The sequence below is a fragment of the Micropterus dolomieu genome, linkage group LG06 (genome assembly GCF_021292245.1).
Source record: "Micropterus dolomieu isolate WLL.071019.BEF.003 ecotype Adirondacks linkage group LG06, ASM2129224v1, whole genome shotgun sequence".
Lineage (NCBI taxonomy): Eukaryota > Metazoa > Chordata > Actinopteri > Centrarchiformes > Centrarchidae > Micropterus > Micropterus dolomieu.
In genome coordinates this window covers 15,962,008-15,987,668 of record NC_060155.1, presented here as the reverse complement: position 1 = coordinate 15,987,668, position 25,661 = coordinate 15,962,008, and the positions used below count along the sequence as shown (strand labels likewise).

The 25,661-nt window shown below is 39.9% G+C and overlaps 2 protein-coding genes across 7 annotated transcripts in view; one reads left to right on the top strand and one right to left on the bottom strand.

Moving 5' to 3' along the window:
• The window catches only part of LOC123972704 (collagen alpha-2(IV) chain-like), a 23,892-nt gene extending 22,332 nt beyond the window's left edge, over positions 1-1,560 (bottom strand). For both annotated transcript variants that reach the window (XM_046052301.1, XM_046052302.1), the window contains exons 1-3: positions 1,442-1,560; positions 1,072-1,167; positions 429-471 (exon numbers count right to left, since the gene is read on the bottom strand). In XM_046052301.1, the coding sequence (XP_045908257.1) occupies positions 429-471; positions 1,072-1,115 (87 nt within the window). In that variant the 5' untranslated portion in view covers positions 1,116-1,167; positions 1,442-1,560. The remainder of the gene's footprint in view (positions 1-428; positions 472-1,071; positions 1,168-1,441) is intronic.
• Positions 1-25,661, top strand: part of LOC123972702 (collagen alpha-1(IV) chain-like) — a 27,712-nt gene extending 2,051 nt beyond the window's left edge. The window contains exons 3-57 of one of the 5 annotated variants that reach the window (XM_046052295.1): positions 679-734; positions 1,062-1,141; positions 1,652-1,942; positions 3,979-4,032; positions 5,769-5,858; positions 6,000-6,044; positions 6,210-6,254; positions 6,376-6,438; positions 6,533-6,586; positions 6,761-6,787; positions 8,063-8,131; positions 8,329-8,391; positions 8,493-8,528; positions 9,070-9,114; positions 9,316-9,393; positions 10,128-10,181; positions 10,348-10,413; positions 11,492-11,536; positions 11,623-11,676; positions 11,775-11,816; positions 12,777-12,861; positions 13,074-13,109; positions 13,232-13,408; positions 13,730-13,778; positions 13,946-14,028; positions 14,258-14,341; positions 14,453-14,523; positions 14,595-14,780; positions 14,857-15,028; positions 15,140-15,229; positions 15,310-15,417; positions 15,613-15,707; positions 16,921-17,071; positions 17,249-17,362; positions 17,557-17,721; positions 17,957-18,043; positions 18,181-18,315; positions 18,485-18,583; positions 18,696-18,794; positions 18,946-19,085; positions 19,242-19,368; positions 19,477-19,557; positions 19,784-19,882; positions 20,093-20,140; positions 20,693-20,875; positions 21,719-21,849; positions 22,201-22,273; positions 22,545-22,619; positions 22,880-23,005; positions 23,291-23,386; positions 23,928-24,137; positions 24,248-24,425; positions 24,621-24,735; positions 24,825-24,997; positions 25,346-25,661. In XM_046052295.1, coding sequence (XP_045908251.1) covers positions 1,871-1,942; positions 3,979-4,032; positions 5,769-5,858; positions 6,000-6,044; positions 6,210-6,254; positions 6,376-6,438; positions 6,533-6,586; positions 6,761-6,787; positions 8,063-8,131; positions 8,329-8,391; positions 8,493-8,528; positions 9,070-9,114; positions 9,316-9,393; positions 10,128-10,181; positions 10,348-10,413; positions 11,492-11,536; positions 11,623-11,676; positions 11,775-11,816; positions 12,777-12,861; positions 13,074-13,109; positions 13,232-13,408; positions 13,730-13,778; positions 13,946-14,028; positions 14,258-14,341; positions 14,453-14,523; positions 14,595-14,780; positions 14,857-15,028; positions 15,140-15,229; positions 15,310-15,417; positions 15,613-15,707; positions 16,921-17,071; positions 17,249-17,362; positions 17,557-17,721; positions 17,957-18,043; positions 18,181-18,315; positions 18,485-18,583; positions 18,696-18,794; positions 18,946-19,085; positions 19,242-19,368; positions 19,477-19,557; positions 19,784-19,882; positions 20,093-20,140; positions 20,693-20,875; positions 21,719-21,849; positions 22,201-22,273; positions 22,545-22,619; positions 22,880-23,005; positions 23,291-23,386; positions 23,928-24,137; positions 24,248-24,425; positions 24,621-24,735; positions 24,825-24,997; positions 25,346-25,463 — 5,061 coding nt within the window. In that variant the 5' untranslated portion in view covers positions 679-734; positions 1,062-1,141; positions 1,652-1,870 and the 3' untranslated portion in view covers positions 25,464-25,661. Of the gene's footprint in view, positions 1-453; positions 489-678; positions 735-1,061; positions 1,142-1,651; positions 1,943-3,978; positions 4,033-5,768; positions 5,859-5,999; positions 6,045-6,209; positions 6,255-6,375; positions 6,439-6,532; positions 6,587-6,760; positions 6,788-8,062; positions 8,132-8,328; positions 8,392-8,492; positions 8,529-9,069; positions 9,115-9,315; positions 9,394-10,127; positions 10,182-10,347; positions 10,414-11,491; positions 11,537-11,622; positions 11,677-11,774; positions 11,817-12,776; positions 12,862-13,073; positions 13,110-13,231; positions 13,409-13,729; positions 13,779-13,945; positions 14,029-14,257; positions 14,342-14,452; positions 14,524-14,594; positions 14,781-14,856; positions 15,029-15,139; positions 15,230-15,309; positions 15,418-15,612; positions 15,708-16,920; positions 17,072-17,248; positions 17,363-17,556; positions 17,722-17,956; positions 18,044-18,180; positions 18,316-18,484; positions 18,584-18,695; positions 18,795-18,945; positions 19,086-19,241; positions 19,369-19,476; positions 19,558-19,783; positions 19,883-20,092; positions 20,141-20,692; positions 20,876-21,718; positions 21,850-22,200; positions 22,274-22,544; positions 22,620-22,879; positions 23,006-23,290; positions 23,387-23,927; positions 24,138-24,247; positions 24,426-24,620; positions 24,736-24,824; positions 24,998-25,345 lie in introns of those variants that run through there. The other 4 variants (XM_046052296.1, XM_046052297.1, XM_046052298.1 and 1 more) reach the window with 4 other exon arrangements.

The window sequence follows — 25,661 nt, the reverse complement described above, 5'->3', positions numbered from 1 at the left end:
TGGAAACATCTGAAACATTGTAAATCTCAACTCATGTTTATGTCAGGACTATTTTACTGCTTAGCAGATGCATGTGCTTCAGTGTACTTTGTAAAGCATGTTTATTCTATTGAGGTGCTTTCCACTAAATAATTTAAACATAGTCTTAAATCTGTTCTTGTTTTGAATGATCTGCAGTTTATTCAAAACAAAATCTAGAACAAAGAGAACATTGATTGCTGTTTTTGTCTGCTGCATTTTACAATGCCCATGCTTAATGGTTATTTTCAGAAATATACTGTTTGATCAAACTGTATGATTTTGTTGCCAGTATATTGTGCAATAAATCTTTATTGAAATTTTTAATCACAAGTTTTTAGATTTTAAGGTTGTCATAGTAGTGAAATAAGGTTTAAATTCAAATGAATTCTTAAAAAGGAATGTCTTACTGCATTGAGCTGCTGCACCAAGATGACCAAGACAAGGATCCACCTGCGAATGTAACAGTGGTAATAAATTAACTGCTTCCTTTACACAACCATAAATGACTGTCAAACACACATAACACACATAAACTGTGTGATAAAAAGAGACACTGTTTGTCTCAAAATCTGACAATTCAACTTGCTAAATTATTAATGAATTTGCCTAGAGTATGAAAGCAACAAGAATGTTGTCCAAACTCTCTTCACACTGCAGGTGATACCACAGTCTGAGTGAGTGCAACTGTTGTCGTGTGTTGCAGTGTAGTGGAGGTCAGTTTTTATACAAAGTCTACATATTGGAATGCAAGTATGTAAATGTGTTGAATATCTGAGTAAACAGGCAAGAAGTGTGTTTGTCTTCAGGTAAATAGATTTACAAAGTAGGGGATGCGAATCCAACCAAACGTTATGTGAAATAGGCTATCTCATAAATGTTTCCGGTTCATCATGGCTCAGTACAACAGTATTTGTTTGTAATTTTTTCTATACCCAATCATATATTTTGTTCTGATAAAATGTCCAGATCATTTTGTTTGATACAAGATCAGAATTTAAAAATTGAAAAGATACACTGATCTACATTTTCTGATGTTGCAGTGAGACTCACCTGAGGGGGCAAAGAATCACTTTAACAAAAACTGAGGATCCCATCTTTCATCTCATCAGGCTGGTTACAGGTGAATGTTGGCCTCAGTGCTGCCCCCTGTGGCGGATAAAATGGAGGCATGAAACATCTACTAAGACCTTAGACACCTCTGAGCCATAGCAATGATGAGATTATGTGACAGTAAAGAATGGCTTCATTTGAGATTAAATGTAGTACATGCCATTGTCATTTAAAAATTTAAATATGCAACTGACAAAGAAATTCCCTGTGCTGTACTCTCACATAGGTAATCTCGGTAGGCAAAGTTTACTCTCCATGTAGTCTATAGATAGCAGTCCATCGTGCACAGTAAACAAGTTTCACAACTCACCCAAATTCAGAAGCTGAAGTGAATCTTCACGAACGCTTCAGTGCATCCCAAGCCGATTCAAACTAATCTCCTGCCTCTGTATTAGTACAAACCAAACAGAGTAACTGCCACTGTTTGTTAGGTATTGAGAAAATGGAATGAGATGGGAGGAGAAGGATGAGGAGATTGGGGTTGACATCAACAGTAAGTTCAGACCGCCTCCTTCTTCAGGGTCAAGATCAACAACTTCTCTGGGATACCCTGTCTACTTACTGTCTATCTACTTGTACCGGGGCGGAGAACTTTAATTTAACTGAAGCCCTGACCTAACATCGCCCATAGTGCAGCAGTGGATGTGTGTAATGTGAAGGCTGGTTGTCGAGGAGGACGCTGACATTCGGTATCTGTGGTTACTCGTGAACTTTTGATGCAACTGGAACAAGACAAGCCATGGGGAGGCCAGTGTTCATAGTTCCTCTGATCCTGTTGGCTGTGATGCTTATGGGCACTGGGGCCAACAATGTAAGATATTTCATTTTACCTTACTGACATAACTTTGTAGCAAGATCTGATTTAAGGTAGACTGTGAAACAGAAACATTGTATTGGCTGTTTTTTTATTTCATATACTGTACATAAATTGGACAGTCTTTGTAATACTCATAGGTTCATACTGTTGTTTCTTATTTATTTTATTGTAGACTTAAAGTTTGTTGCTGAGCTATGATGGTTGATTGGTGAGCATTTACTGGTGAGCTTTGTTCAAAAAAAAAACTATCAGTATTTTTTATCACTCAGCTTTTATCATAACTGTCTCACCTTGCCCTTTCAAGCAATGCGTCAGTAACATTTTCTTTTTTTGGATAATGCTGTTTAGTATAACTTTACCATTCTCTTGCTGTAACCCCCAGGTCCCACACAAAAACTCATTAAATCACTGTTTCTTGGAGGAAAGCATGTCTCTTTCTGTAACAGCATGTTCCTTGTGTATTTCCTGTTGTGGATAATGTTAGCACCATTCATTTTCCACATCCTTAACTCTGATATACAACACTGTGGTCTGTTTGTAACTGCAATGTCTGTGCTTATCTGCAAACATCTTGTATCCTGAAGAGATTCTGGGTGGTTTTGCAGCCTGTTTGCAGCACATGTACTTCACTGTATACAGTATTCTTCACGGGGCTATGTTGGTGGGCTTTTTTATGGAAGGCCATGGAAAAGGGACGGGATATGGTAGGAGGAAAATAAGCAAAACATGCATTCAGCACTAGATGGAGAGGGTAGCAGAGATATTTATTTAATAGTTAACATATTTAAACTATTCTGCACATCACTAGATTGATGAAGCATCAGTTAAACAGCATGGAAATATACATTTAGCTGCTTTTAGAGCCCAGCTGCTGTTATAGCCATAGCAAGATAATTTTGTCCAATCATATCATTTCATGTGCTTAAGGAAATTTAATTAATTACAGTAAAAGGCCACTATTAAATAACCAAGTTTTTAAAAGAAAAATGGTAGACACTGTTCCCCCTTTTTGTAGGAGCACTCTGGTTTATGGCTGGATCGCCACAAGGCTAAGGTGAATTGGAAATGTAACGCATCTGAAACAACTTTTAAGTAATTGTTTGTTAAGTAATTATCAGTGCTGGGCAACAATTAAAATTTTTAATCACGATTAATTGCATGATTTTCTTGCGATAAATCGCATTGTTACGTGCAAAATTGAATAATGAATTCTAAAGTAGTGTATTTGGCATTTGTAATTTAAATGTAGCCTACTGCTATATACCAAAAAGTGCAATAACATGTGGTTTGCAAACACTTTAAACAAATAATGTGCTTTTTACCAGCAGTAGGCTATTCCCTTTACAAAGCAGCAATAAAATATTACCTAAAAATGTCTGTAATCAAATATTAAACCAAAGCTATTTGCCACTGCCAGGGCATTACCTTTTATCTAGCTTGTTAAAACAAGTTACCATCAGAGTCCAGTTTTCTTATATATATTTTTTTCTGAACAGGTAGGCCTATTAGCAGGTATCTTTTATCAGGGAGCAGCAGAAATGTTCAGTAGGGTTGGGACGATGTCTACATTCAAACATTGGGATGGACGATGGCGAAGGGGTGTAGCGGTCGTCTTATGTGCATGGGTTCACTCGCACAGACTTTACTTGGTTAAAACCTTGAAATGACGTTACGTGTTGCGGTGGATATTTTACAAGCACAGACCAGGGTGGGGCTGGGCTGAACATGACCATGGGGGTACAATTGGTAAAGAGAACTAAAGTTGGAGGAAACTGATTAACAGGAAAGAAAACCAGAGTGCTTTCACCCTAGAGAGGTCAAAATCGAGATTCAGGTGAACTTGTGGTTCGTGTACAGCTTGCTTTGAATTGTTACCAGTTTCCACAATATTGTTAATGGTTGATAGCAATGAAATTGGTTTACAGTGGTATTAGGAATCAGGGTTTGTTTTGAGAACTACTTCTTTCTAAATCAATACAAGATAAAAATGTACACAATACATAATGATCAATGTTATCATTTCTTTTTAGTGTGTGTGCACTGGAAAATCAAGGTGCCACTGTAAAGGAGTGAAAGGCAGCAGGGTGAGTCGATAATCTGTCGTCTCTGTCAAACACTTCATCAATGCTGCAGATTTACTTGGACATAATTCTACCTCTTGCAGTTTTGAAAAAAAAATCTTAAAACTTAACATAACTTTCTACAAAATTGTTTCATTTTTGTAGTCACAATTACTTTGTTTATACCCATGATTCAAGTACATTACACAGCAGGTCATGTACATGTACTATAGTATGAACCGGTGTACTAGCTCAATATGTTATTGTAATTAAAATAAAATGTATGAACCCCTAACTAGTGACATACTAGTGTATTTCATTAAATAGTAGTCATAGCAGGAAAAGCACAGGTGTTTCTAATAACATTAATAATGGCTTTATTGTGTTTAATATCACAGTGAACCAGCATGCACACTACCAGGACCCTGAAACTGAAGTAGCTAAATGGAATTCAACCATCATTAATGTTATTATTTACACTTGTGCTTCTCCTACTGTGACATGTCAAAGTGTCTTCTGTGAAGAAGACCTATTGTATTTGTTATAAGTACCACATAAATACTATTTTTCATTTAAACTCTTTGGTTACCAGGTCTCACTGTTTTTGAAAAGCTTTCAAAACAGACCTGGAACCAGGGGCACGGTGCTTCTGTCAAACCTCACCATCGCATTAAAAACACAACACTGTACAGCAATCAAATGCCAGCGCGTGCTTCTGGTGCAGTTTTCCAGTTGTACACTAGATATCTCAATATTCTTCATAATTACTTTAACCCTGTCAAGCGAGACCAGATGTTTCATTTTAAATCAATTTGTAGTGAGCACCAAGCAGAGCGAGCAGAACACACATGAAACCTCTTTAGTATTGTATAGTTCACACACAGCAATGATCTGCAAACTGTGATTCTATAGATTCCATTTATTTGAGGTGTTGACTGATATTTCACACTAGCGAAAGGCAGTCAACAAAGTATGCAAAATGCAATCAGGAAAGACATTTAGATTCGCCCATTCAAAATACACGGCAGAGAGAAAATACAAATCAAATCAAATGATTATGTCAATTTTCATGTGTCCACTTATAGAAAATATGCAAATACACATTCATTAAAACTACAAGTTATATTTATTCAATTTGTTTATTAACCTTTGACTGTGATTGAGAGGGAAATTGTTTTAATTTTTTTTTTTTGCTAAACATTCTAGTCTATGGATTAACAGGGACCAACACTAGACAACAATTTCAAGTATATTTTTAATGTTTGTTTATAGTAGTAACATTTAGAAACACAGGAGTAAGCAAGCTTATGTCAACCGTGGTCAGTTGAAAAACACAGAAAATATTATGTATGTGAATATAACTTAAATGTATATGGACACTGGCCATCATCAGTGAAATGAAATGATATGCTATTGAATTACTTTACGCTTTAATTACTTGTTAATGAAATATATGGGGTTGATTGTTCTTATGTAGTTTGTATGATGCTTTGGCAATATTGTTGTTATACATTCATGCCAATAAAGCTAATTTGAATTGAATTGAATTGCTATTCAGCAGCAGGTATGTTATTGATTAAGCAACCATCTCATAGTACTATTTAAGTATGCAGCGGTATTTCAACAAAGTAATATCTTTAAAAGAACATTTGTAAAATCTGAAATTGCATCTCATATTGTTGTTTGTCTGCCCCCTTGTTTCATTTTCTCTATCTCTCCCTCTGTTTCTCTCTCTCTCTCTCTCACACACACACACATAGGGAGACAAAGGTTTTCCAGGAGTACCAGGTCCCCCAGGGCCAGAGGGCCGTCCAGGATCAGATGGTCCTGTTGGGCCTATGGGACCAAAGGTAGAATTTCAGCCTGGCTTCTCTACATCCCCAAATCCAATACCGTTGTCAAAGGGCAACAATGACTGTGTATAGACCGTAATGAATTACACTTTCTCCTTTTGTACACTAAGATTAATTAAAGGCTGCTTTCTTTGACAGGGAAACACTGGGCCTGATGGACCCGAGGGACAAATAGGCGATCCGGTAACATAACTGTGCTATGCAAGCTTGTGTCTGTTTGGATGTTATGGTTGAAATGACTCCTGTACAATATGTGTTTGTATGTGTGTAGACAAAGCGCAAAGCAAGTATCCACTCATTAGCTCATGTGCCTTTTGAAGGATACTGGTTTTGATATCCTCATTACAGGGACCTCAGGGCAAAGACGGATTTGCTGGGTCTCATGGTTTACCGGTGAGGTGTCTTACTCTCTTATACATCTATGTTACTCTGTTCAACATCTGATTAATGTATTGCGTAAGCACATATCCCTGCATATGTTAATTTTTGAACTTCTGCTGATATTCTCTTACAGGGTTTCCCAGGTTTACAAGGTCCTCCAGGACCCCCAGGGACCCCAGGCTGCAATGGAACAGATGTAAGAAAATATTATTTTGCAGCATGTCCATGTTCCTCCATGTAATATTTTTAGCTTGTGAGATATATATCTTGAAGACATTACGTACTTTTAGGGAGAAGATGGACCTCCTGGTGTTCCCGGGGCCCCTGGCATTGATGGACATGCAGTAAGACAAAATCAAAACAATTTATTTGTAATGTTACATTTTGTTTTAATCAAATATAGTGTTCTGATATGTTACACTTCAACCAAGAGTCTTTTGTTGTTTGGTGCTGTCCTTAAAAATGAAACATTAATGAATATGTTCAAAATTTGCTTCAGCTTTGTCTTTACTTTACAGGGCCCACCTGGCCTGCCTGGACCTAAGGTAATAATACTGTGCTGCCTGGGGCCATTTGTTAAGTACTTTTTGTATTTAGGAAGGGTGAAACTGCAAAATTGCTCAGCAAATACTGCCTTTTAAGACAAGACGCTTTCAACTGTAACAACATAAACAAATCTTTTATTGTGTTCATTCTCAAGAATGCTAGCATTGAGTGTTACTAATGTATACATTAGAGAACTACTACATCAGTAGACCCAGTCATCTTTGGGTATCTGTGCACACTTTGCATGCAACTGCACTCTTCCAATTTTTCAGCTTTGATTATGATGCCCACTGGAGTTATGTGTTTTAACATGGCGGATGGACAGTTTGTTTTGACTGTGCCACCACCCACCCATACAGACATGAAACATCTCCCAAAACTTCAAACACTACATATGCAGAATCCTCTCCAGATGTTAAGTCTAAACAAAGTAGATTCATCTGGTGTACCATTATAGACCTGAGGAGCACTTTCTGTGATATTTGTGTGGTTCCCGTAGTAAAAAAAACCCATCATGGTAGACCATGTGCCAAAAACATATGGAAGGACGTAACTTGCAGAATTATCGGTCACATTTATGGCTGTCACTATGAATTGTTTTAAAAACTCTCAGATTTGACCTATGACATCACAACAGTACTGTACCTTGACTTTTGGAGAAACGCCCACGCTACAAGTCCTGGCAGAATAAATACTTCTAGGAAGAAATTGCTCATAGAAACCTCCATTGGAGTATGCAAGTTGAGTCCAGCAGTTGCAGCAGTTGGAGCATGACTCCAAAGGAGAGTCAGGGTTCAGATATTCACTGGAAACATACTTGGTTCTCCTCAGGCCCATTCACAGAACTAGACTTGTGAGGGTGAGACAGTACTGCGTGCGAGTTCACTCCTGGCCATTGACACTTCTAATGCTGTGTTGTCATGGCTGTGGATACTTTTAACTTTTTAACTAGCTTGGCTTCTGAGGCCTTGTGAAACCCTTTAGAAGGCAAAGCCTATGTGGAATAGGTTTGTTTTTTGTAACCCTTGTTCTACAAATCCAGGCTAAACCCTCAGTCTGCTTTTCCACTTATTTTTCGCTTCTGCTTTATGTGATCATTTTATAGAGATGACCCCCAAGAAATTGAATGTGGTCATTATAATTCAATAACAATATGCAACTATCAAGTATGACATCTTCCACGCAGTATTACTACATACCTGCATTTAACATCTATTTTAACACAAAATTCAGTAACTTAAATGTTAAATAAATGTACTCCCTCCATTTCACAGGGAGAATCTTGGGCATCAGTGAACGCAAGACCAGGGCCACCTGGGCCACCTGGGAGGGACGGACTGCCGGTAACTATTTTTGCATTAATACCAATACAGTTTTGTTTGTACAATATTTTCCATTACAGGACACTTTCCATAAATTTGATAGATAAAAAGTAGAACTAGATTTATTAATAAATTAAAAATAAATAAAACTAATAGATTAGTAATATGTTTGTTCTATATGTATTTATATTAAGAGGAAATGTCCCCTTATATTTCAGGGAGATCCAGGTTCCCCTGGAATATATGGACCAGCAGGGGATCCTGGACCACGGGGCTCTGTCGTGAGTAAAGTTTTGTGGTTGCTTTGCACAGAGTACATTTAGCACTCTGGAAAAGTTTTTATGTGATGCTTGATATAACTGTCCGCATTCTTTATGAACAGGGGTTTCCTGGTCGTCCAGGGGCTCCAGGATCTAAGGTAATGCTAAGAAATATTTCTCGTGTATACATGACAGTTTACACCACTGACAACGAGTGTGAGTATTTACTGCGTGTCTCAGTGGCACAGAGGAAACCCACAGCTGCAGGGCTTTTGTTTTGGCCTGGTTCTGTAATTATCATAGTTGGCGGTGTTCACACTATCTGGGAAAGTGGAAACATTTCCTAATTGTTGCTGTAGTGACTACCACTGGTTGGCCGAAGTGCTTGTTCTTTGGAAGGACAATATTTTGGAATGTAGCGGGAACATCTGCAAGGGGTAGAGTCTCCAGGTTTCCTGTGAAACTCCTCTCACACAGGTGAAATTGGTGGTGATAGGATGTAGTGTATTAGAGGAGGGACACGGCCGTAGATACCCATCTGTGGGAGTCTGCAGCAACAAGGATGGTAAATGTGGGAACCGGAGCACAACCAAACTGTGAGAAAACCTAGAAATATGCTAAATATAGGGAGTTGCTGAGAAAGACTGAGAGACCAGCTTATTTCTACAAACAAGTTACAAATGCTTTCTCATCCTACAGGGTCAAGAAGGCATAGGCGGTATCCCAGGACCACGTGGCCCAAAGGTATTCTTAAGTACGCTGTTGCAGTATATTAATAAGATTACATTTAATTTAAGAGAAGATGATGTAGCATTGATAGCATTGATAACACTGCACTATTGTTTTTTCTTTACCTCTGACCATTTCTGTGACATGATTGTAACAGTTTCTGTGTGCATTATGTGTTTATTATGTTTGAGGATGATCTCAATTTGTTTGATGTAGGGGAGATCGGGACCACTAGGCCTACCAGGGCCACCAGGTCGGATTAGGGAGTTTTTCTCCGAGAGTCTCTTGTTAAAGGTACAGTAGCAGACTGAGGTCAAATCACTGTAGCAGCTACATATTCCACAGAGTGGTGATTCCTGTATGAATGGGGGTAATGCAGTATCATGGCTACATTGAAGCAATAAAAAGTTATAGTTTCAGGTGATATGCATAATGGTTTTCATCAATAATGTATCGTCCATCTTTATATACATCCATCTGTGGTGCTGTATTACGTAATATCCATTAACATTTATTGTAGTTAATCCTCTCATCTTGTTTTTATAGGTTGCAACTGCCATGAGTGCCTATTATGTCCATTTGCACAATAGTGTCACACAAGTTGGAACAGCAGCCTTCAAATTTTTAGTGACTGATTAAGCAGCAGGCTTTCACACAACCTCCATGCAAATTTTTCTTAGTAAAATTAAGGAAAGGAAAAGATCAGTTGATTTGGAGGCTGTTGACAAGGTGACCTGAAAGTGGCTCATGAAGTGTCCAAAATGGAAAGACAATGTGCTCAGTAAATTTCATTGTAATCCTTCAATTATAGTTTGATATTTCTTGTGTAGAGCTGTAAATTGTGGCCTGATAGTGGCAATAGAGGAAAGGTCACCAAAAATATTATGAATGTCTACTACAAATTGTATGGCAAATTGGCTAGTTGTTGGGAAAATATCTTGGTCTATTTTGGACAAAAATGTTAGACAGACAGGCTGACCGGCAGCTGTTGTCATTGCAACTAATGACTAGATTTATTTCTTATTCAGGGTGTCAAAGGAGACGAAGGAAATGTAGGGGGAAAGGGCTGCAGGGGCGCACCAGTAAGTTAACATTCACACCACTGAAACTCTCTACTTAGCATTAAACGTCACACATTTTATTAATGCGCTTTTTTAAATGTCCAAAGCTCCTCGCCGACATTTGTTCTGCCTTGTTAACGTTTTGTACTTCGCTCTGATTCCTGTCCTTATTTCAATCTGTTCTCAGGGAGACCCCGGTTATGGCTTTTACACCAAAGGAGCAAAGGGGGACAAAGGACTGGAGGGTCCAGAAGTAAGATACTTCATACCATTTATTCCATTTGCCATCACCTTTAAGCCTCCCTTAATGGTTGCACATACATATGAAATATAGTGGTGTCCCACAATAAAAAGAAATGCTGTGTTATTATATATATTTGTCTGTTGCTGCACCATATCTTTCTCCCTCCAAACAAGAGGTGTTTCACCACTTCACTTTGCATTGAAGGGCCATCAATAACACATTGGGAATAGCTCAATAAAAAAGGATGACCAGCAGAGGGCAGTAAGTTAGCATTAAACTCACTGTGAAGACCATTGTTCATTTGTCCCTCTGTCCCTTAGACTTATTAATGGGAAACTCCTAGAGTGTAGACAGGAGGGTATTGCAGGTTTTCTCTAATTGTGTGTTTGCTTATCAGCATGTAAAGTGAGACGTGTTTGTTTGCATGTAATTTATGTACTAAGGTGCGTATGGTTTGGGGTGTATGCCATAAAATTGTATGTGATTCACAGAATGAATGGCTTTGTGAGTAATGTTCCTTCTTATCTTATCTCAGGCTAGTGTTTCCACATGTGTTCTTATTTAATGTGTTTTATTGTGAGGTGTAGTTTTGATGCAGCAACTCCTTTAAACCAGGACAAATTCCTCCCGTGTTAGACAATAAAAATAAAGTTACCTTATCACTCTACATACTCAATTTCATGATAATTGTGTTGCTAGAAAATAGCTTCAGTCCAAGTTAAAGTGCACCGTATTATCACATTATTACAATGAAGGCAGCGCTGAAACAAAGGAAAGGGTGTGGTCAGTGTGATTTCATTGGATATCAAATTTGAGCCTGGCCTGAAATTCTGTGTGCCATGTAGCTAGCTAGATACATTTTTTTTTTTGGTTTTCATTTAACATGAGGACAACAAGGGCAAAAAGGGCCAATCACATCTATTTATACTTAATGAAAGAGGTGCCTACCCTCAATCACAACAGTTGATTGTTTTTATGATATAAAGTCACGTGAATCAAAGGATATCTGAGGCCCTTTGTTACCAATTTTCTATACAGAAATCAGAACCTATCAGTTCCTCACTGTTGTCCTTAATTGTCATTACAGGGAAAGTCAGGGAAGGATGGTGATCATGGACACCCTGGATTGAGGGTACTGTTCTTTTATGTGTATGTAGTATGCAGAGGTATAACGTGGTGTGTGTGTGTGACTTCTGAATACAATATAATTTTCTTTAGGGAAGGCCTGGCCGCAGAGGTGATCCGGGATATCCAGGGACACCAGGAGGGATGGTCAGAGATCTCTTAGTCCTAAAAGCAATACCCAGTTTAGTGAGTTGGTATGTTTTGTACTATATAATCATGCTTTGTTTGTATACTGTAATCTGTAGGGTGAAAAGGGAAATCGTGGTCTGCCTGGTCCATCTGGAGATGTGAGTTTTATCATCATTTTCTTCTTATTAATCCTGTGTTGTTGTGTTAATGCAAGCAATGGCAAGATCCAGCAAGCCAAGCTGGTATGTTAGTCTTTGTCCTCTATTTTGAAACCTGAACTAATGAGAAATTATTCTTGTGCATTTTAAAAGTATGTTCTACAGCATTAGTTCCCAAAGTGGGTGCCTCAGCACGCTGAGGTGCCTTGGGGAGGGGCAAAGGGTGCCATAAGTATTTTATAATAAGTATTTTTTCCATGTTTTACTGTAATAAAAAAAATAGCAGTGCAAAGATTTTCATTGTAAACTGAACTACTGATACAGCTTAGCCCTGCAGTCTAACAAAGGCTACTCTTACAGTCTAAGATGACCAAAACAAGTATATTCAGTGAAAACTACTCGGCTTACAGCTCTTCATGTAGAGTAGCTACCCCACACTTGGATGCTGCAGCTTTATATTATTTATTAGTTCAGTAGGGCTTCATTGGCATAGGAAACAGAAAAACCTGTTTCTAAACATAATTTGATGAATTGATTGAATTTTTATTATTTATCTAAATCATTCAATAATTTTTAACTGGTCGAGGTGAATGGCCGCACACCCTGAGTTAGGGGGTCCTGTTCATGGTTTCTACCTCCTGCGATTTTTTCCTTGCCTCCTTCGCCAAGTGCTTGCTTGTGGTGGGAATTGTTGGGTCTCTGTTAATAATATTACAAAGAGTATGGTCTAGACCTACTCTGTGTTAGAAGTGCAATGAGATAACTTTTGTTATGATTGGAGCTATAAATAACATTGAATTGAATGACAAGCGTACATGTGTTATATGTGTGGGGGATGTATAAAGTTGGTGTGATGGGGTGCCAATGTATAAACAAGTTTTGAAACCACTGTTCTACAGTGTAAGTCAATCCAGCTATTCCACCATGATTTTATAATGCTCCTTGTGGTTTTTTTTACAGATAATTGGGCCTGTAACTGAACCACTCAAAGGATACCGTGGAGATCCTGGCCCCCCAGGCCCACCTGGGCTTCCTGGAAATCAGGGTAGATAAAAATAGTGCTGTATAAAAAGCCAAATAGTTTGTATAGTATAGTAAATGAAAGACAGAGACCAGTACAGCAATGGCCAAAGTCAGGGTCTGCCACGATTAAGTTGTAACAAATTCTATAGTGGTAGTGGTGGTTATAACTCTATGAACTAGTCTTTCCTGCTGCAGATAATACAAAACTAACACAGGTCACTATTATTTTCTCAGGTATTGTGGGGTTTCCTGGACCTGATGGACCTCCAGGTATGCAGGCTATTCACATCATATGGTTTTTAATATTAAATTGTATTTAAAATGCAACGAACAAAGAGGTATGAGTTTTGGTTTCCCCAGATATATTGCTCACATTCTGTCACATTATACAGGCCATGCGTCTGGGATTTATGTTCCAGGCGCACAGGGTCCCAGTGGCTTTCCAGGCCCCAAAGGAGACCCTGGGGAGCCAGGGGATATATATATGGGACTCCCAGGTCTTGATGGGGATGCTGGTGATCAAGGGCCTCCTGGAGATAGGGGCCCCCCTGGACCTCCTGAAGACAGAAGTATGTATAAATGTCTTCCTTTTATGAAGTTATTTCATCTAAACACTACAATTGCTTTTAATACAACTTCTGATATTGCTTTCAAATTTTGTAATACACCAGGTAGTAGATAGTGCTGTATGCATTCCTTTTTTATATAATTTATTCTGTCATAGTGAGCTTATAGGGCAGAGGCAGTCATTAGTCTACATGGATTTTTGAAATTCTGAAACGACTATCGGCTAAAATGTGCTTGTAACTATTGTGAGGGGCTTTAATGCTGCACAATGTTCATATTTATATGGTCCCCTTATAGAACATTTTATTTTTTCTCTTCAACAGAGAGCATTTTTTATCCAAAGCAACTTACATTTATAGAACATGTTCCAAGGTAGGCTTGATTTCTAAGCCTAGGGACCCTTACTGGAGGTTTGTCCTGTAAATCTGATATGGTCTATGGTAGGCATAAAAATGCACCAATGATGACAAGAAAAATACGGCAAAATATAACTAATAAACTGATGGACTTGCTTGGTTGGCATTTCTTGTAGTAAACAGGATTACCAAGGGTTTCCCAGAAATAAAGGGAATCAGGGGTTCACCTGGACCTATGGGACATAATGGGACGTTTGGAATGAAAGGTGGGAAAGTATTATGTTATTCCTAAATTAATTTTTACCATTTAATGTGTTTCATATTTGTTTGACATACATACATAAACTGTAGACTATTACGTGCAGTTGTTGATACATAGCAGCTTATGCAACCCTTTAACTATGTCCTTTGAAGTCACTCCCACAGTCTGGACTACAAAGAATAAAAAAAACATGGGACAATGGGAAAATATTCCTATGCTTATGCTCTTTACAGGAGTGAAGGGGGAGCCCTGTTATGAGTGTTTGGGATCAGGACCCCCGGGACCTCCAGGTCCCCGTGGTCCACCTGGCATCCCTGGTAAAACTAGTCACTGCATGCAAAGACACTCATTCTACCCACTCTGTCCTACATCAATATTATATGTATTATATGCATTATATATATATATTATATGTTTCTGCCACTCAGGCTACAATCAAGGACCAGGTGATAAAGGTGATCCGGGCTTTCCAGGACCTCGAGGCTTACCTGGAAGACCAGTAAGAAAGATGTCTTTAAAATGGTAGTTTCTTGGTGTTTTGTATTTGTAAACAATCATTCTTCTCTGAAGGGTCCTGTTGGTCAAATGGGATTTCCAGGCCCACCAGGGGAAAAGGGGGAAACTTCTTACGACATACCTGGGATGAAGGGTGAGAACGGAGATCCAGGACGGCCTGGTGGGCCTGGTACAGATGGCCTCCCTGGGGTTCCCGGGCGACCGGGTCGCAAAGGCAATCGTGGGCCTCCAGGGGATTCGGTGAGAATATTTTGCTTCATAGTTCTCAGCCAGTGGTTTAGTGGTTGTTGGAACAAGTTTTCAATCCACTCTCTAGTATCCCTTCCCAGGTGCAGAGGGAGACCGTGGTTTACCAGGTCCTCCAGGGCCTTTAGGCAGACCGGGAACAGTTGGCTACCCTGGGCCAGTGGGATATGGCCCTGCTGGATTTCCAGGAAGTAAGGGAGATGTTGGGGTACCTGGCCTGCCAGGACAGCCTGGAATTCCAGGTAAAGAAACACATTGACCAAAATACAAGTTGCCAAAGATATTTATACATAAACACACAAGTAGATAGCCAGAAAGACTGGCCTTTCTTCTTTCCCTCCTTCATTTGTAAGGCCAGAAAGGTGAACCTAGCCACATCCACGCCAAAGGACTTCCTGGACCACCTGGATTTAAAGGTCTGCCTGGGTCACCTGGAAGCAGAGGTGAGCATGGCAGTATCACTGATGGATTGATTAATGGAGGGATGGATAGAAGTGTCTCATACTTACCAACAAACATCTAGGTAATCAAGGAGCGTCAGGTATCCCAGGAACACCAGGTTTTCCAGGACAGAAAGGAGAAAGAGGCGATGTGTCATTTCCTGGAAGGCCGGGGGTCCTAGGACAGAAAGGTAACCCAGTGCTAGTGAGCTCCAGCATAAAAAACATTCATTCAGATTCAAGTCTTTGAGAACATAAGATGTATTATCAGTATTGCAGTTTTATTGGTTTGGATGTTTTTGGTACCTCCCTAACATAGTGTGGAACAGCTAAAAGTATTCATGTTTCTATCACTGTATACTTGTCTGTGTGTGTGTGTTGCCCAGGTGACAAGGGGCAGCCAGGTCTCCCAGGATTTCCAGGTACGGGCTTGCCTGGTCGGCCAGGTCAACCAGGTGCTCCTGGTCCTCCAGGATTGAAGGTCAGAGACACAAACAAAATCTGTTATATATAGTCTGCCATACGGTAGTATACATAATCATATAGTGTATATAGCACTTTATTGGCCATTATGTGGAAAAGGTAATACTCCAGGTCATATAGAAGCCATTGAAAAACAGGACAATGAAGTGATATTGAAAGCTACCTGAAATTTTATAATTTTACTGTCTTAACCTCTTAAACTCCACTAGGACACTAGGTCTGTCAGACGGTGTAGCAAATCTAAGTCATCCATTGGTACCAACCGTGTCATGGGAACTGAAAAACACTCCAACATTAGGCTAAATTTTGTCAAGGGAATAACTGCCATGGCCATTTTCAAAGGGGTTCCTTGACCTCTCACTTCAAGATATCTACATGAATGTTGGGCAAAAACCATGCAGTTTTTTGCGTACAGCATAAATGTGTTATTTTTGCAGAAACAGGCATTTTTGCTTTCTGGCAGGATAGTTAAGGATATTGATACCAATCTCTCTGTACAGTAAAGACGGTCTACAGTCTGTAGCCATTTAGCTTAGAGACTTGAAACAGGGATCTAGCCTGGCTCAAAATCTGTTTTTTAGTTTTAGACAGAGCCAGGTTAGGTCTTTCCTCCTGTTTCCAGTATTTGTGCTTAGCTAACCAACTGCTGGCTATATGGACATAAGAGTAGTATCAATCGTCTCATCAAACTACTCCTGTAAGAGTGATCCAATGGAACATCTGTTATGGAGAGAAAAGAGAAAATCCCACTTTTCTGCTTTTTCTCTTAAACCAAACGTTAAGAAGAAAAGCAGAAAAGTGTGATTGTTATATAAATTTGTGATTACTTTATTGGTTGTACCTTTTATTTACTATTTCAAAAAAAGAATCGCTAAAGATGCACTATTTTTAATGAATTAACAGCTTTCCAGGACATTCAAGTGTTCATTGTGTCTTTGAAGCAGATTTTGTGTATTTGAAGCACTTTCTGATCCATAACTTGTTTATGAAAACATAATGAAAGTGCAGCCCTGAAGGGAATTAAATTGAGTACAGAATGTTTTTGCAAAAACAGTCAGCTGTTCATAGACCTATTAGAGTCAGAGTCAGATATTAGAGTCCCTGTGTGTTTTACTGTTGAGAAGTCATGATATATAGTAGTACAGCACTGGCACAGCACACCACTTGAACAATGTCATACTGTAAGCACAATGAATATTTGTTATTGTCAGGGTGAGGGTGGCCCTGGATACCCTGGCCCTATAGGCCCCCCAGGGCCTCCAGGAGAAGATGGAGCTCAGGGGCCTGTAGGAGATCCTGGGAGTCCTGGTCTACCTGGAAGCCCAGGACTTATTGGCAAACTGGGTCTTCCTGGAGAAAAAGGTACAGTACTCATAAATCAAATATAGAACCTATAGCCCGCAGACAGACAGAAAAACGTAATAAGTAATAATTTTGTATGGTTCATCCAAACACACAAAGATAAATGTGCATTCATGAATACATACTCTTACAAACACATGTTCATCTATTTACCATTTTATTGTGTGCTACATACAGGAAGCAAAGGTTCTGTAGGCCCCTCTGGGATACCTGGTAATAAAGATTCATGTAAAGGTGGTTTACCTGGACAAAGGGGACCACCAGGACCAGATGGTCATACAGGACATCCAGGTCAGTGTATAATGAAGTCATGTGATGTACTTTACTGTCAACTCCAGAGGGACAATGAATGCAGAAGGTGAAAGATGAAAGATGAAATGTCAGTTGACATCTCCCCCATAGTTAAACACTGTCTAACAAACTGTTTCATCTTATAAAAAATAAGTGCCTTTTCATCATTCTCTTCCCTGCGTCCCCTCTCTTAGGAACCAATGGCTTGCCAGGTGAGAAGGGGAATGCAGGTTTGCCAGGGTTTGGTCGCCCTGGTCGCCCTGGTGATCCTGGTCCCATCGGGCCATCGGTGCCAGGTTTACGCGGGCTTTCTGGACAAAAAGGGATCAAGGGACAAAGCGGCCTACCTGGTCAACCTGGTATGGTATCGTTTCTCTGAGAGGCCAGTACTCTCTTTTGATGATATTTTTAAACAACTTTGAATACTTTTTAGTAGTAACTGCCTTAACCATGTACTGTATTGACAAAAAAAGATGTCCAATCAAAGTACATATCAAAATTATTCAATGTGACTGTGAAAAAGTACTCTGTAATTGAAGAATAATTTATGAATTGATACACCTCTCTATAAATGTTCCTCTTGGATTTCTTCAGGACTGAGAGGAGACCCTGGACCAGATGGGATACCAGGATATGGCCCAGAAGGGTTGCCTGGAATTATAGGACCCCCAGGTGAAATAGGTAACACACCTTCCCAGACAAATAAATCCTTATATATCAACCAAGTCTTTCCTCAGATCTCAAAAAGTTGTTGGTGAGTCCTTATAATTGTATATGTGGTAAATTATGTGGAGTTAATGCCCCATGATTTTTTATAGGTGCCCCTGGCCGAGATGGAGCCAAAGGTTCCCAGGGTCCTCCGGGTATGGAAGGGGAAACAGGTTCCACTGGTCCGCGAGGCCCTCAACAATTAATCAACATCTCAGGGCCACCAGGGGACCCCGGCGATCAAGGTAAGCATTTCAGTAAACGCTACTTGTTAAAATAACCTTCTACATCCACTTACTGTGAGATAGTGTTGTTTCACAAAATATAACTCAATTGATTTTTGTTAAAAGTCATAAATGCATCCTTTGCAAGTCTTGCTGTTAAACTGTGATATTCTAACTCTATTTCTCTCAGGTTACCCTGGTCTTCCTGGTGTCTGTGGAGAGACTGGACGTATTGGACCAAAAGGGCAGAGAGGGATAGATGGAGTACTAGGGGGCCCTGGACAAAGGGGTTTGAAATTAGTTTCACATTTGTAACAATACATTTATTTTGGTTCATTAAATCTATCTGGCCATTTTAATCATTTTGTCTGTATGTCTGTACTGTTTGTTTATGTGTCCAGGTCCACCAGGTGATCCAGGTATTGATGGACCAGTGGTCTCAGAAGGAAGTCAAGGACCTGCTGGAGCCCCAGGTGATTCAGGAGTCAGAGGGCTTCCAGGTAAGACCTAAATTTGGTTTACAGGCATTCCCTCTTTCATACATATTCCCACCTTTAACAATCACAAATTAAAGCAAACAAGAGTTGTACAGCTATGAGGCCTCGTTTAATGTATCTTAAATAAAATAATTGATTTGTTTAACTCTTACAGGGCCAAAGGGAATAAAGGGAGATCGAGGAATCCCTGGAGGTCCAGGTCCAAATGGTGCACCGGGTCCAACTGGTCACAAAGGAGTTACTGGAGAGTCTAACTTCTATGGATATGGTCGGCCTGGACTAGCAGGACAAAAGGTACTGATGACTGACTGAACAAAGTTTGAGTCTTTGTAACTAATGCATTCAATCTAGTAAAATACTAACATGTGAATACAGTCAAAAAAATATTTTAATTATAAATAATGATGATAATCTCTCTTGTTTTCTCTTTATTCTTCTTTCTGTCCTCAGGGTGAACCAGGTTTAAGTAATACCAATATGAAGAAGGGTCAGAAAGGTGAACTTGGTGTTTTTGGGGCTGTAGGTCTACCAGGAAACCTTGGAGAGAAAGGAAACCCAGGACCTGTTGGACAAAATGGTCACTACCACCAGTCCCAAAAATAAGGCAGCTTATGTTTGGTTGTACTTTTTGCACATACTCTATTAACATCTCCAACCCACTCCTGTCCACACCCTGCTCTTCCAGGTTCACCAGGCTATCAAGGGCCTAGAGGTTCAGACGGGCCGGCAGGAAGTAAAGGACACCCAGGACCTAATGGACCACCAGGCAAAGTCCTTTGAAATACTTGTTTGGGATGCCTTCCATTTCACCAAATCAATCAACATATTTTAAAACTACAACCCACTGTGAAACTCTTACTGTAGAATAGACCTGCATTTGTCAGTTTTTGTACTTTTTACAGCTATATTTTATTTGTACTTATTTAATTTAATTTCTACTTATTTGAAGTTTAATCCCAGCCATACTTTTTTCATATATTTTTTTCTTTCAGGTAACCCAGGTCTGCCGGGTGTCAGTGGTTATCCAGGTTCTAAAGGCAACAAGGGCCGGGATGGGATTCCGGGGCCGCAAGGACAAAAAGGAGATACTAGTAAGTGGAATCCTGCATGAAAAGTTCTGTATGGCTCTATGAGCTCATTTACCTTCCTTTATATTACAAACCAATAAGTATTATAAATACGAATTTTTATTCTGTCAGAATTACTGGCCTGTTGAACATTTGTCTCTTTTATATCTACCAGTACTCTCAAAATCTTGGCTGCAGCCAAAACTCATCTGTCCTCCCATCTCTCCTCTGCAGTCACAATGAAAGGGGTGCCTGGCAGGCTTGGTGACACAGGTCAACCAGGTGAGTCTCAGGTAAATTACATCATCCTTTTCAAGACTTTTACTAATATCCCAATCGTGTCACATTTATATTTTCACACTTGGTCCATTTGGAGAATTTCCCCACAGTTGTTTGGCCCCAAATGTGTCTGCCTTGCCTTAGAAAGTTTTGTGCATTTGGTGAAAGACATTTTCGCACTTGGGAACAGTCTGCAAAAGCAGTGTTTGATAAACCTCAGAATGATGGTCTGGGTTTTGCACTTAACTAAACCTTGAGGTCTCCTGTTGTACTCAAAAGATACAAACAATAAACCACACCACATGCTAGAAGTTGAATAATAAAAAAAATGTAAGGTAAAATCCACCTTCTCATGTATTACTCATATCCATCAGTATTTGCATTATTGTGGTGTGAACAAATGAACAATAATACAATTATGATCGTTCATATTAAATCTTTACAAAAAGTGTGTGAATAAAGACAGACACGATGCAATGATGAAGTATGTGAAAACAGCCAACCAAAACACCTTCTTCACTTTTCAGTACACATGTATGTGTTTCTGTACTGTAGGTCCCCCTGGGAACCCTGGACCCCCTGGCTTGTCTGTTACAGGGAGTCCTGGACCGAAAGGAGACAGAGGAATTTCTGGTCTACCTGGGGTCTCTGGTCCAAGAGGACTGCCAGGAAGAGAAGGGGCTTGTATTACTGGGTCAAAAGGAGACCGTGGCCTTCCTGGTAAACCTGGTTACCAAGGTGAGGATGTAATGCTGGAGGACTTAAGAGTCTCACATACCCTTTTCTAAAAGTTACACTTATTCAAACCATGAACTCAGAACTCAGTAGCTCACTACCATGATAGAACACTTCTTACTAGTCTGTAAAGTATACCCCCGCAGGCCCCGCCTGTATTCATAAAGCTCATCCATATGCCAAAAGATAAACAGATGAATACTCGCCTGTAAGATAAAAGATACTGTAGTCCTATTGCTAAGATAAACGTGTAATCACTATTAATGTCATCTTTTTTGCTTATTGAGAAACCAATTTAGAATATAAATAATTTAGATAAGATAGATAAAAGATACGCTTATTTTAACTATTGTCACAGTACATCTGTGTAACAATCTGAGTTGAGTGGGCAGGTGGGTTTTTTAATAATTTTGATAATGAAATCAAATTTACAATGAGCAATGTGGAGTCAAATGTCAAATGCACTTATAGAATTAACTTGATAATCAGTGTTCTGAAGTAAAATGTTGTTTTGTGTTTTAACTGATAAGTATCCTCACTATGACAGATGTTTGCATGCTCTGTGCTGCAGGAAAGTGACCCACTCAGGGTTAGCTGCGGGGCCTCAAGTGTTTGCTTTATGGTGCAGACTTCTTAGGTATATGAGCAGTGGGAAATAACCTGCTGTTCTGGTGTTGATTTTTCTGCATTATGTACAAACATCAATAGTTTTAAAGGTGTTTTAAGTCCGAAAGATACTGTATTTTGCTAGTGGTTCTTACTTTATAGTATCGTTCTTATTTTTTTGCTCAGTTCTCAGTTGCAATCAGCAATCATCAATCGCTTTCCTCCCTGCTGTATTTTTAGGATCCCCTGGCCTACCTGGCCCTCCAGGTCCCACAGTGCCTGGGTTAAAAGGAGACAGAGGGGACCCAGGTCTTACAGGAAGCCCAGGCTATAGTGGACCCCCTGGAGATCCAGGCTTTCAAGGACCACCTGTAAGTGACCCCAGCAATGAATACTTTACAAATGTCTGACAAAAAAGTCCAAACAAAGGAAAATAAAGTCCCTACGTTCTGCATTCATTCAACAAAGGTGTGATTTTCTTTTCAAGCAAAGTGTATGATAAAATTGTGCTGTTAAAAATGCACTCAACACACACAAAAAAAATCAGACAATCCATTCTACAGTGTGGCTTTTTCTTTCAGCATATTAACCTAAATGAGATTACTTTTGAGCATTCTCTGCAGTTACATCACAACAGAACGGCTAATGCTGAGTCTTCAAAATCTCACTGCAATACTTAAAATCTAAACTTTGACCTTTCATTGTTTCATTTGCCTCCCCAGGGTGCAAGAGGCAGACCTGGAGGCCCAGGACCAAGAGGTGATCCTGGTCCACCTGGAATCCAAGGGCCCCCTGGTAATCTTTCATTTCAACTTTAGCCTACAGATTAGGTTTCTTTGAATTCATCCCCAGACAAAGGCAGATCTGTCACCACAGAAGAGTAGCAGTCCACGATTGATTTATGTTCCCTCAACTGAGGTGAAATCTAAATGGGACAGAGAGTAAAAGAAGATCTATGAAGATTGAATTTCTTCTGTTCTTTTTCTCCGCTTTTCTTCTATGATACCTGATAAAAAGTGTGTGACTTCAGCTAATTTCCTTCCTACGTGTGACATGTGTGTTTTAGGTAATGAGGGAGATCCTGGATACATCCCAGGCCCACATGGTCCACCTGGGAAGAAAGGTTTTCCTGGACGACCTGGTGCGGCAAAAGTCTGTCATACTATTGTTCACAACAACAATAACAATGAGCCATGTTAATATCTTCTAAACCTAATCCAGTCAATCAGTTATGAGTAGCAGCAGAGATGCAATATATGGCCCATCACTGTGATAACCCGTCTTGCACTTGAATACTCTAGAATTTACAAATTCTAGACGTTCCAGAAGATCAGCCATGGACCACAGGTATTATATATTTGGGGAAATAGCTTTCTAATTGCCCATGCTCTATCCCTCCAGGCTTCAAAGGGGAACCAGCATTTGGTAGAGTGATTTATGAACCAGGACCTCCTGGCTTACCTGGTCCCCCTGGCAATCGAGGAGCCCCAGGAAGTACTGGACCATCAGGACCTACAGGCCATTCAGGTCCCTAAGATGCGCTAAGATGCTTTAGTACTAGTTACTCATACTCCTCAAAGCCAAAGATACTGCACCTAATTTTTGCTACCAAGCGATTAAACCCTTGCTCAGTACCAGATTTTTATTGTTTTGTCTGTTTGCTAAATGGACCATTTATCTCTTGCTTGTTAAAACTATATTATGAAAATGAATAACTGTAGAGGTGTGTGATCTGCAGTATTTGTAAATCCTGCCACTTCCACCAAGCTGGTCATCTTTACATTTATGTGATATTGAATCTTTCTGTCCCAGGCCCACCAGGTGTCAAAGGACAGCGTGGTACCAGCCCAGTCGGCCAGCCAGGATCTACTGGCCACAAAGGAGACAAAGGAATAGCAGGACTGCCAGGTGTGTGCATGTGTGAGGCTTAAAGTGTGTGTGTGTGTGTGTGTGTGTGTGTGTGTGTGTGTGTGTGTGTGTGTGTGTGTGTGTGTGTGTGTGTGTGTGTGTGTGTGTGTGTGTGTGCAGGACTGCACAAGTTGCTTGATATTTTGTTAGGATGATGACGACAGGAATTCCCATTGATATCTTTCTGTGTCTACACATCACGGGCATATGGTTGGTTCAATGGCAAAATATTCAAGTGAACCCAGGTTCAACTATCAGCAGCAGTACCTGGCTAGGTTGTTGGTTATATCAAATGTACCTGTGTATGAGGGTGGAAACCAGTGAGGGATTTAGTGGGAAAACCTGAACCTTGTGTTACACCCTCCCGTTCAAGTTCCTTGCCGGCATATAAATTACTAAAATACAGTCCACCAGTGAGAGTTAGCAGTGACACAAGACTGAAGTACACCGGCTTAACCAAAAAAAATCCTCCCACATGATGTCACTTGACACTTCATTGCATAGATTTTTTTTCTTAATTAATGATGTGTTTCCTCTACAGGTCCAGAAGGCAGACGTGGAGTCCCAGGCCGGAAGGGTCTTCCCGGGTTGCCAGGCAGAGGTTGTCTAGGTTTTGTGGACAGTTTCCTGATAGCTAGACACAGCCAGAGCATCCAAATCCCTGACTGCCCTATTGGCACCAGCCTCATGTACTCTGGCTACTCCTTCCTCTTCATCAACGGAAATGAGAGAGCTCATGGTCAGGACCTTGGTAAGAGCAAGGAAACCTTCATGAACAGAAACACTGGGTAGATTCTGTACCTTAAAAACCTGTTTCTTTGCTTTGTTATTTGATGACAGTTCTGACAAATTGTCTCTCAGGCACCATGGGAAGCTGTCTCCCTCGTTTCTCTACCATGCCCTTCCTGTTCTGTGACACAGAAAGTAACTGCCGCTATGCATCTCGTAACGACTACTCCTACTGGTTGTCCACTGACACGCCTATGCCTACCAACATGGTTGCCATCACAGGGGATAAGCTTGCCTCCTACATCAGCAGGTGGTTCAAACACAAATACTCAGACTAATTTATATTATTGTATATTTCCTAGGAAAATACAAAATACAGTTGATTTTCTTTTCATTGAAATGTAATTTCAGTTCTATTCAGTTTGATTTTCATTAACTTGAAATGTTTTCTTACAATTTATCATGGCAATATTAACATCGGTATCTGTATGCATGTGCGGTTTAGGTGCTCAGTGTGTGAAACCACTTCCAATGTCATAGCTGTCCATAGCCAGACAACTCTGATACCTGACTGTCCCGGAGGCTGGGAGTCCCTATGGGCTGGATACTCATTTGTCATGGTAAAGAAATCAGTGTTTTTTTCTCCTGAAACCCTAAGTCTCCTCATATGCAATCTTTCATGTCATTTTCTTCCTTTCATCCATTTTAGCAAACGGGTGCTGGAGCAGAGGGCTCCTCCCAGCCCCTGGTTTCTCCTGGCTCATGTTTGGAAAGGTTCCACCAAGTGCCCTTCATCGAATGTCACGGCAGGGGAACATGTAACTATTACCCTGATTCCTATAGCTACTGGCTGGCCTCCATAGACCCCAACAACATGTTCAGGTAAGCTGTTCCCATCTGTGTAAACAGTCATGGATGCATGCCATAGGAAATGCCTCTCTTTCACAGAGCACAGCTGCTAATTGTATAAGAATTTTCTTAGCATTGGTTTTCTTGGTTTGGGATGTCTAATGATAATCACAATGCTGTCAGCGGACTTTAACCCACCCTAAGAATCAAATTCTTATTCTGTCTTAGAAATGATGTGTTTTTTGTATTTGGTAACTTTCTGGAAATAAACCATTTTACCATGATAGTTTATACTAAGCCATTATACAGCAAATCCAAAACTCCACTCAGGATTTATAATTACATTTCCAACATTTGTCTTGTGTGTATTCTCGCCTATAGCAAACCTGTTCCTCAGACAGTGAAGGCACCTTCTTTACAAAGTGTTATCAGCCGTTGTCGAGTCTGCAGGAAACCATGGCAACCTGGGACAGATGATAGACGCGGGGACAGTTGTTAACATTAAGTATCCATTTTTTCAATGTAATTATGATAATATGATCAATGTGAGAAAAAATAGTGTCTAGTGTGCATATCTGTTTGTTAAACTACTGCTTTCATGTTACAAATCTGTGTTTATGAATCTTATCTCTGAAAAAAAAAAAAACTCTCTCTCCAATTATTTTTAATGGCAGTTATTGTATAAGATCTGATGATA